This window comes from Habropoda laboriosa, unplaced genomic scaffold (assembly GCF_001263275.1).
Source record: "Habropoda laboriosa isolate 0110345459 unplaced genomic scaffold, ASM126327v1 scaffold385, whole genome shotgun sequence".
Lineage (NCBI taxonomy): Eukaryota > Metazoa > Arthropoda > Insecta > Hymenoptera > Apidae > Habropoda > Habropoda laboriosa.
Window position 1 is genome coordinate 326,321 of NW_017100556.1, and position 11,764 is coordinate 338,084.

The window sequence follows — 11,764 nt, forward strand, 5'->3', positions numbered from 1 at the left end:
ACCCTTCTCGCCGTTGAGAAATCGGGCGAGAAACAGGCGTTGGACGAGCGAGGAAAGTCGCTGCTACCGTCTGCGAGATATTCTACGTTCGTTGACCTGTTAATTTTCAAATTGTTATTTGTCCTTTTTCTAATATTTGACAGAGTGGTGAAAAACAAGTTATCGATCAATTGAACTGTTAGGCGTGTGCAAAAGTTTCCAACATTTGTAAATCGATGGCACTAACGGACACTGTATTTTTGTTTATTTAAATTTTTGTGAAAATTTTAGAAAATTCTTATTTAAATTGATGACATTACTACAGTTAATTCAATACACTGAATATAGTATTAATATTATATTATCAGTATTTTTATCAGGACTAATTATAAATTGCAATAAGAAAATACACATTTTCTTCAAAAATATTATAAAAGTTTATGGCTTGTATTATGTTATCATACAGAGTGTCACGAAAGTAGCGATTAACATTCACATTTATATGCATAATTGATATTTGCAAAATTTAACAAACAGAATAAAATGAAGAAGATTAAGAAGACACTTTAAACGATTTACATTCGAAATTGGAAATAGAACGCTAGAAGAATTTCGTGTAGATTCTACAACGAGGCTCGCGGTGTTACGGTCGAACAGTAAACTCGTTTCTTCGTCGTAGGGGAGAAGGCCAACAAAATAGCAAAAATGAATGTCTAATTAGCGATAGGACAAAAATTCAACCGGGTATAAAATACGAACAATGCAGCAATTTTCAGCGACACTAACCTTTCCACTTTCACGAGCAGATTTGATTATGAACCATGAATTACAGAAAATTTTTAACTACATACACTACCGGCGAAAAGTTCGGAATCACCTCCCACTTTTCATCGATATTAAATCTGCTACTAACTTTTTATAGATTTGAAGTTTATCTCAATTCTACATTTATCAATTTATCTCACATGAATTGATTCGAACGATAAAAAATTCTCAAAGTCGCTGACTTGTTTCTGGAAATTTTCATGTAAATTGCAATGCTCGGCGATTCCGAACTTTCGGCCGGTAGTGTATGTACTGTGAAAATTTGATTTAAATATCTCGAAAAATATGGCGACTAGAAATTTTTCAATAAAACCGTACAAAGTTAGCAACTTCGAACTGTAAATCTCAAGAAGACAGTGCATTAAAAATTGTATCCGACAAAAAGTTATGCTCAGCTAATCCATAAAGGAAATACGTTCCAAAGATTTTTACAATGATCAAAAGAGAAAATTGCTGACTTTTGTAATTTTTGTTAAACCAAATTCCCGCAATTATCGTAGGACACTCGACATTTCTAAAATCTTTCTGAACAAATTAAAAAAAACGGAAGGGAAAACTCAGCAATCACGAGCAATTCGAAGTCACAAACAAAGTTTCCTCTTTTTCACCATACAAACACAAAGGGTTAAACTAAATTCCCACGATTATTCGTGGTATTGCGATAAAGTTAGCAAAATTGCAAACATCTATCTTCCATTCGCAGGACACTCGATATCTCCGAAATTTTTCCGAAGAAATTAAAACAGAAAAAAAGAGAAAAAGAGGGAAAACTGTTCCCTAATCACAGAAGAAGCACCGACGTCGACGCGAGGAAGCAGAAAGACGAAATTTTCTGAAGGAAGCCGAAAAATCGCCGGCGTGGCACGCGGTGACTTATGATAAGTGCTTCGCCGGGGATATTCCCGTGGGATCATCAATTTTAACGTTCACCCTCGTTTCGTCACACCCCCGAACCTATCGCGACCTCTTTTTCTCTTCTTTAACCCTGCAATACATCATTCGCCGGTGAACGCGTCCCCGAGACAACCTACATGGAAACTAGTCGATCATATCGACTGTCTATGTTCGAACAACCACCCTCTCGCCTCCCCTATGAAAATGTCCTAATTAACCTCGATCTGTGACTGGATGTTGCGTTATCGGGTCGTCGAAGAAATTCAGCATTTTTCGAAACGACGTTCCGTGTGGGGTCTTCGGTTTTAATTAGATCGCGCAATAGCTGTGTTATATTGTACGTTAGGGTACAGTGATTTAAAGAGAATTGTAGGAATTTTAAAAAACTTCGGGAACAAAGATTGAGAATTTTCCGAGACTTCGTTTGACCGATAATGTCATGGAGCGTTAAGTTTGAAATTTTGCAAATTATGTCAACAATCATACGAGTGATTATGTCACGGAATTAGGAAAAATTTTAATTTTAGAAATTATGGAAAAATGGAAGATCATGTTAGCTTAAGTAAATTTAACACAGGATAGGATATTAACCAAAAATGTATTAAAGTACAGTGATAAGCGACTGCTAAATGCTTCGGTGTCCGTCTCGCTCGACGGCTATTTCCAGAGTGTCCTCTCCGCGTCGTATCCCGTTGGAGCCCCCTCGTTCGACTTTCCGAGGAAAGGGTTTAGTTTATGGTACCCTCAGATACCCGCTTTCTCTTCCTGGGTGACAAAGTCCATGCCACCACTTCGCCGCCCAAAATCTCGCACTTCTTACAATCACATCGTCTGATACCCGCTTTCTCTTCCTGAATGACAAAGTCCATGCCACCACTTCGCCGCCCAAAATCTCGCACTTCTTACAATCACATCGTCTGTCAACGATCGAAACAATCAAAGCAACCGAAAACCCCGATGTTTCAAAACTCAGCCACTCCAACAATTAGTCTCCCCCAGCAGTTACGTCACCGCGGTGCCTTTTCACGAACCTCGTGGCACCGCCACGTGTCTATATCTCTACAGTAGTAGGAATCGACTGCGGCAAAGGTCGCGTCTAATTTACGACAGCATATTTCAAGCGTCGGTTCCGCGGCTACACGCTCCCTTCCACAGGAGATTCTGTTCTCTTTCTCTCGCTAGTTCTTAAGGAGCGACGACCGAGAAACGCGGAGGGAAAGGACGAGGAAGAGTGAACGGAAGAAAAAAAAAAGGAAGAAATTGAACCGTGGAAGAAAAGGATCGTGGCAAGTTTAAAACGCTCCCCTTCAAGTGGTTCCGCCAGCTTATCGTCCCAGCTCGATCTCTCTCGCGCGGCGAGTTACATTCGTGGTGTTCACCAGATTGAAATCGGGCAAAATTCGATAGGAGGACCTCGGCTGTATCTTCGACTCTGGAAGCCAGCTCGTAAAAGAAAAAGGAGAGAGGAAGCCGCGACCCGATAGAGGATGGATGCGCTTTATTCCTCCTCCCTTCGGGACGCGTTATCCGAAACTCGTATCAGATGCACAGGTTTTCGCCCGCCTTCGCTCCTTTAACCGCTTCGATTTCCAATGATTTAGCGTTTAAACGCGTCTTTTGGCATCTCTGCACCTCTGCAGGTATTTACGGAGATACGTGTTAAAATTTATCGCGTACAACTTAAGTAAACGTAACACACGATAGGCTTGTGGCGGGTACGTCGTCGTCAACAAACCCTTACCGAACCTCGTTCTATTCTTCCACGCGAATTTTCTCTTTTCCAACTCCTTCAGATTTTAGTTTCCGTTCCTTTGTCTCTCCCCGGGTTAAGACTTGCCTTCGTCCTCGAGTAGCCTAATGTAATAAAACATGTGGCATCCAGGTTCGCACCTTCTTCACTTCTATCTTTATCTATCGCTACTCCTGTCCTAACAAAATAAAAACCCAGCACGCCTACACCTCCGGACAGTTTTTCCTTTACCGACCATCGCGACGTACCCGCCGCGACGTTCCTCACCCACCTCAGGCTATTGACCGAAACGTATTATTTTATAAATGTAAGCGGCTGTTAAGGTACTCGGGTGTCCGTCTCGCTCGACGGCTACATTAAGAGTGTCCTCTCCGCGTCCTATCCCGCGTTGCCCCGAAAAACCGTTGGAGCCCCCTCGTTCGACTTTCCGGGGAAAGGGCTTAGTTTATGGCACCCTCAGGTATCCGCGCGCTTTCTCTTCCTGGGTGACAAAGTCCAGGCCGTCGAAATCTCGCATTTCTTACAGAATTTTGTTTTTTATTGTAAGTGAACAATTTACTTCGATCGGTGGAATTTTTGAATGTATAATTTTGGGAAATTTGAATTTTCAATGTTTTTCTTTTTTGTTTTGTGGTTCTGACGTCGTTATTGACGGTTTTCGTGGGGAGTGGACACGTGAGAGTGTCACGTGGCTCACGTGCGGTCACTTTTACGTAATGAATGTTAATTTAGTGTTCGGTGGAATTAATCGTGAATAGAACGGAGGGGAAAATGTTTACCGGGTGGCTGTGGTAAATGCGGATTTTCATAGAAAAGTGAGGTTAGCGTTATTACAGAATTTTCGCAAAAATATTATATAAATATTAGGGGAATTAGTCGTTAATAAAATACAGGAGAAAATGTTTATTAACAGACTGTGGTGAATACAGATTTTCATAGAAAAGTGAGATCGATATTAAAATATTTTTCACTACATTCGAACACTGTTTTTACCAAAATTAACCTAACATAACTATTTTATTTAACGATATACATATATTTGTCTGTTAAAGTTCTCTGCAATACTTCGCAAATATATCACACGAAATATTAGGGGAATTAATCGCTAATGAAATGCGGTAGAAAAAGTTTATCAGTCGACTGTGGTAAATGCACATTTTCACAGAAAAGTAAGATTGGTATTAAAATACTTTTCACTAAATTCTAACACTATTTTATTTAACGATACTTAAAATTTTTCCATTTTACAAAAATATTAGAAATTTTCTTTCTTCCCAAAAGTAATTTCCCGGTTTCAAAAATTCTCCACGTGGTAGCAGAACGGTAAACAAAAATTCAGCTTCATTTCCAAGGCAACCAATCCACAGTTAACAGTTGAAACATTTGTTTTCGCTTGAAATTTTGCACAGCAAGGTATGTCAATTGGCGAAACAGCGCTGAATAGATTTCAGGATCCTTTGTGTTTAAAACACGTCGGTACGGGGCAAAAGGGGAGGCGCAGAACGGTTAAGTAGAATGGTGGGAGTGGAGGTTTCGGTGGCCTTCAAGGGGCAATTGATTTTAGGCGTGGAACAGCTGACCCGTATTATATTTAGCTAGGATATTTGAAAATTTGTCTGCTGTTTTGTATACTCTGTCGCTTAACGACACACGTTTACACGTGTATTTCGACAGATACAATAGAATTCAATTATACCGGGTACGGTAAGATTGAAATATTGTATAAACGGTTTATACGGAGCAAGAGCGTTCGAAACTTCTAACAATACACGTTCGAATACCCGGAATCGATTTTGTACTACTCGAAACCTATTGTTAATACCCCGCACGCAACTCAGGTGTGTTCCTGACACCTTCTGTCGTATGAGTGAAATATTTCCAGCTCTGAATAGCACCAGCCGGTATTAGGTATAGAAATGGAACGAACCTCTGCGTAAAATGAACTCTGCGCGCGTCTCGTTTTGAATTACGAGACGTTTCAACGAAAAAAACACACACAAATTTGTCATTTTACTGTGGTCACTTTGGTTGTGGAAATGTAAACGAAACGCCTGTCATTTGCACCTGATAATCGCGTCAATTAATCTTGAAAGAACGAGCGCAAATCTGAAATTGTGATTTTGCGGGAATAACAAAGATATTGTAAAACAGGGTGTAATATTTTTGTTACAGTTATTCTAACCGAAGTTGATTCACTGGTAAATACAGAGAGACGTGGAGACGTGTTTTTTTCAATAAAAAAGGGTTCGACTGATTTTGCGAAATTTTTCAAAATTTATCCTCGCACATTTCAAACTCTTTTGTCATTTGCACCTGATAATCAGTTAATCTTGAAAGAACGGGTATGAATCCAAAAGAGCACGAATAAAAAAATTGTGATTTTTCAGGAAAAACACAAAAACACCTTTTCACCCAAAATTATGGAATTTCGTGTAATATTTTTATTACAATCATTTCAACTCAAGTTGATTCGCTGATAAATGAAGAAAGACGTGGACGTGTGCGCTTTAGATGATAAAGGGTTCAATTTATCCGAAGAAATTTTTTTTCAAAATTTACCCCGACACTTTTCAAATTTCCCGCCTTCGAAGCTAACGCGCAAGTGTTCAAACTTCCAATTAAAATCCCCGCGAAATAATTTACGAAGATCAGTGGAAGACACTTGTCTGTCATCCCGATCGAAGGAAGTTCCCCGAGATTGCACAGAGTTTCATCGTGGGAGCCCGCAAATTTCATACAGACGAATCAGAGATCAGTCGAATAGAGGGAAGAGATAGGCGGTGGTCGATCGTCACGGGAACACGTCGTCGTCGCGTGCAACTTTTTATCGGTCCGCCCTCCAACTTCGTGCCCAAAAAAAGCAGAACTTCATAAGCGGCAGAGAACGAGCCGGAAGTTTGCTAACGGGCTGACTCAGTCGGTACCTCTCGACGCTGGCGAATTCGCTGTAATACGCAACGATTCTGCTGAGGGCTCGTAAAAATGTCCGATCTCGTCTCTCCTCTGTCTCGTTGAAATTTCGTCAAACCACTTGTAACAACAGAACAAGTTCCTCGTTTCGATCATTACTTCAGATACAAATCAGTTTCCTCCTTCCGCTTTCCATCTGTTCGATTTTTTTTTTTTCTCCACCCACTTGAGAAAGGATCGTTGTTTTGATCCCGAAGAAACACGCCGCTTTCCCTTCGACAGGCAACGATGAAACACCGAACTCGAGAAAATCTGTCGTCGCGAAGACGAGAGACAGAGAGCCATTGATTCCGGTGTTCTTAAACGAGCACACAGAAAGAGAGAGAGGGTCTAGCTAATTATAAAGTTAAATTAAATATTGATATGCAAGGATTCAAGTTCCTCCGCGAGATAGCTTGTGCCCGGTGGAATTTTCCGCGAGCCTCGTGGATAACGCGATCGCTCTGATCACCCTAGCATTTGTAAACAGACGATATGTAAATGAGACGGGCAACTTTTGTGTAATTAGAAAAGAAAGGCCTCGGGGATCGTCGATATTGATTAAACAGATGAAGAAGCAGGACGTGAAAATTAGAACGCCTTCGATGAGAGCCTGCGGAAGTCTCTATTGGCAGGGGTGCCCAACGAGGCCTGTTACGGGCGCCCGCCGGGCTCTCGGGCAGCCCCGGGCAAAGCTAGGGCAAGTGACGTTGAACAACGATTGTGGTGGGGGTGTAAGTTCTATCTTTGAAGTATAGGTCTCACTCTTAGGCTACGCAATCCCTACAGTGCTCCACAGAAGATCGTTGCCCGAATATCGCTGTGCGTTCGAGCTATAGTCTGAATACAGTCTAGTGCCCTGCGGGCAACTCGCTCAGCAGCCCTGCTCTATTCGAAACCTCTTTATTGCCGCATCGCACAGAACACCTCAATAAAGTAGAAAGCTCGCCTCCATCGACCTAAAAGAGCACGTGAAAATCGTGTCCCACAGGTGCCCGCATCACACCGAAATAAACCTAAACCCAATTCAGTCCAATCTCTCTAAAAACCTCAAAAAATCCTTATTACATTCATACAGTGCCCCATTACAGAATCGTTGCCCGAGCAGACGCTCCTTTCTCCTCAAATATCGCTCTCCGCTCGAGCTACAATCTGACTATAGTCTGACCGCTGCCCCGCGGGCAACTCGCTCCCCATTTCACCCCGTCCCACTGAACAGTCCAATAAAGTTGAAGGCGCGCATCCATCGAACTGAAAGAGCACACGAAAATCGCGCTGGAAGTGGCCTAAACCCAACACACTCGAACTGTTCGGAAAACGTGAAAATGGAGTAGTACTCACCGGACTCCGAGACGGAGGGACTGCCCGCAGACCTGTCGGAGTTCCTGGAGCTGGCCGTGGAGCTGGTGGAAGAGGCCGTGCCGAGAGAGCACTCGGAGACGCTGCGGCGTTTGGAGAGAAGAGCCGCGGCCGCGGTTGCGGCTGCGGCAGCGGCTCCAGGGCCGCAAGAGGAACCGGTCGGTGCACTCGAGCTGAGCCCGTGGAGGCCGTGGAGGCCGTGCAACCCGTGCAGGCCCGTCTGACTCGTCAGCTGCTCCAGCCGTCGCCTGAGGAACCTGTGCTCGCGAGACAGCTGTTCCTTGTGCACCGCGTGCTTGCGTTCGCGTTCCTCTAGGTTCTGTAACATAACATTTGCCACCATTCGGTTAGGCGATGCGCTACGTATGTCTGTCTTCTGTAAATTCCACACGTAATGGATATGTAACTATTGGGTAATCTATGTGTTCCTCGGATGAAATTTAGGTCGTTTGTGTTTATTTTTCAGATTTAAGCGAAAGTTCAGGTTATCTGGGAAATCTGCGAAGTGAAGGAAATTCGTTTTGCGTTCGGAGAAAATTCTATTGATTGGGATTCTTCATTATTATCTAATATTTAGAGAACATTGTGATTTTTTGGGATGATTGAATGAGGAAATGATAGAATTTAGGGTCCCTATAAAATTATTACCATCTAATATTTAGAGAATATTGCGATTTCGGTGAATGACTGGACGAGGAAATAATAGAATTTTGCATCCATAAAATATTGGGAAAATCGACGTTGGCTGAGATTTTTTATTGCCATCTAATATTTAGGGAATATTGCGATTTCGGTGAATGACTGGACGAGGAAATAATAGAATTTACCGTCCGTAATGAAAATTGTGAAAACGACGTCGGTTGAGATTCCTCGCTACCATCCAATATTCAGAGAATGTTGTGATTTCGGTGAATAATTCTTTGACGAGGAAACAGCATCGTCTAGAGTGTTAAAATTAGCGTCGGGGATGGTTCGTTTCGGTACTTCGTTGCGTTACGGTATTTATGAGAGTTACGAGGTTTTACGAGGGAGTTTAGCATTGAAGTTGGGGTGGTTTAATGTTCAAACCCTCGTAAAGGCATACCGTAGAATATATCCTCATGCTGATCATACCGATAACTCGAATTCTAATAAAACCATCTTACAAACAGAATCCCAACTCGAAGGGTTAAAAACGACCAAAAAATCCTGCATTAAAAATCTCCAAATAATCTCTCGTCGTCTCGAAAGTAACAGCAATAGAACAAGCAAAAAAACGAACACGAACAACGCATTACAAAAGTTCAATCTTGCAAAACGTTCACCTTTCAATCCGCTCGTGCTCGTTTAAAAAATTCCGCTACAGGTAATCTCGTTCGACGTAACTCCCCGAGATTGAAGTATTTTTTTAATGCGTTTACAGGGGGAATTGCGCGCGGCAAAAGGATTTTGTACGTTAACCGCGTTTCCGGTCTGGGCAATTGGCTTCCGCCTTTGTTCCGTCTTCATTTCGAAGATTAATTCCGGCGGTCGGCTACGAGGCTGCTGAAAAATCGCGGAATTAATGGGGAAAACGCGGTCCGGCTCGCTAAGCTCGCGGGGATTACAATGAAGCCGCGGCTAATTCGCGGACTCTGACATGAAATTTAGATAATTTAAAGTTCTCTCTCTCGCTCTCGGTTTGAGGGTGGGGGAGAAAGGAACGTTCGTTTCGCGTTAATGAACCAGCCCGGGATATTATTTTCCCCCGGTTCCCTTCGAGTTCGCGCACCAGGAATTTGTTTGAAGACTTTTCTCCCCATTTCTCTCTGGTCGAGAGATAAAAGTGGAAGGTTGAATTGTACGGTGTACAAGCGAGACACGATTTCGCGAGGGGAAATGAGGAATCAAATTTGTTCGTTTGAACCTGCGCTTTTTGAAGTAATTTGGTTAGGGTATTTATCGTATACCTGGTCTTCGAAGAGTAAATCGCTGATTTTTATGAAATTTCTGTACGACGTGGGAAAATATTGTGGGATCAGAAATATAAATAGATATTTATTAACAAAATATAAGAATAACTATGATACATTGGGCTTTGACACACGCTTCTCCGATTCACGCCTCTCGACTTTTTCAAACACACTGCCCTTTCATCCCTCGCACGCCGTACTTTATAGCCAGGCCCATCGTGAGCCTCTTGTCACCGGGGTTTATCCCCCTTTGGGCCTTGGCTATCGTCGCTCGTCGCCCGCTTTCTTTCTCATCCTCACAATTACGATACTACAATATTGGACGCGTACTTTTTCTAGAGACGCCCTAGTGGTCTGGACAAAGACTCTAACTGTCTGACAAAAGACTGGCACCGCTCGCGCCATGAACAAAAGGCGTACCGGAGTCCCGAATCGTCATCGAGATTCACGAGAATCTCTCTCGTTACAACATTTGTGTACGAAATTAGGGCCGAAGGGGTTAAAGTAGCCTTTAAAATTGAGCGTGTAAAATGTATTTCATTTTAATGAAAATTCATTTGTTTTAATAATAATTTAATGAAAACTCGTTTGTTTGAATAATATATTAGAATATTTTGACACGGAATACGGATAAATTTAGAATTACTGTAAAAATGATTATTTTTTTACATTTTGTGTAAGACAGAAGTCTTGAAAATGGTGAAAATTTATGTTTTATCGTCGCACTGAATTGCCAGCGGCGGGTAACAAATTTTTATCGAGAGTGGGACAGCGTGATTTGCTGTACAATCGAAAAGGAAGTGCTTTTCCGTGTAAAAATTAGAAGAACAGCTTTATACCTCATTTTCGAACGGATCAGTTTTGAGAACTGTCCAGTGCATGTCCTGCTTAACACGTTAAGCGCCAAGCCTGTTTTGTCTTCCTTTCCGTTTAGCCCGCGATATCCGATTCACATAAAAGACTGCATGTGTTTCAATAATACTCGTTAAAATTTTCTTCTGGTAACAAGTAATATTTAGGTACATTCTTTTATGATTTCCAAATTATTTCAAATGTATTAATAGAAGAATATAATTTTTTAAATTGAATATCGTCAGTCAACAGTGACTGACGCGGCCCGAACGAAAAGTATACTGTCAGTCACCGGCGACTGACATGGCGCTTAACGTGTTAATTCGACACGGCTGTCGAACTACTATGCCTTTTTTTATACTGTTACAATTGAATCGACGAGATCAGAAACGTAAGTGAGTTTCTTTTTTTTCAATTTAATCATGCATTAAACAACGTTCACATTTAAACACTCCAAATGAAATAAAGATTAAAATAGAAAAATCACGAACTGCTATGAATCATTTGTTTCATAAAAATTTTGAAAAAATCTATACAAAAAAAAAAGAAAAACAATTTTTCCTTATTTCTGAAAATTTAGTTAAAAGTGATTTGCAATATTTCGAAATAAGCATTTCTCGATATTCTTTGATACAATTATAGTTTAAACATTCTCGAAATATTTCTCAGCGTTCTTTGCTGCAATTTTAATCCAGATATTCTGGAGATATTTGTGGACGTTCTTTGATAGGATCTGAATTAAAAGAAATCTTGGATAAAATTCGAAGTTGGTCGAATTTTATCAACGAGCAAATATTCCACGTATAAATCTCTGTTAACGAACGAAGATAGACAGATTATTTTATGAGATTCGTCAGCGTGATCCTCGGACGGTGAACGAAAGAGGGAATAATTCGCAGCAATCGACTGCAACGAGCTTCAAGGTTCGTTGTCTGCGCTATATTAAAACTCGATTTACACTTGCGGTCCAATTACGATCAAGATCCGGTCAACTACCACTCAGCGATCCTCGAACAACCAGGAACACGTGGACGATCGTTTCCCGGTCACGTTTCAACAATTTCGATGGCATTTAAATAAATTTATATCGCAACTCGGCCACCGATATCACAACCTTCCGTATAATCCACCGAAGCAGCCTCGTTTCTTTCTTTTTCTTTGAGAGATATTGCGGAGAAATTGTAAACACGAATCTTTGATAATTAATTTTTTTTTTTTGAAAATT

The 11,764-nt window shown here is 41.3% G+C and overlaps 1 protein-coding gene across 1 annotated transcript in view; it reads right to left on the reverse strand.

Moving 5' to 3' along the window:
• The window catches only part of LOC108576591 (max-interacting protein 1-like), a 355,947-nt gene that overhangs the window by 130,011 nt on the left and 214,172 nt on the right, over positions 1-11,764 (reverse strand). Inside the window, exon 4 of the mRNA XM_017939607.1 lies at positions 7,739-8,075. Within this exon, the coding sequence (XP_017795096.1) occupies positions 7,739-8,075 (337 nt within the window). The remainder of the gene's footprint in view (positions 1-7,738; positions 8,076-11,764) is intronic.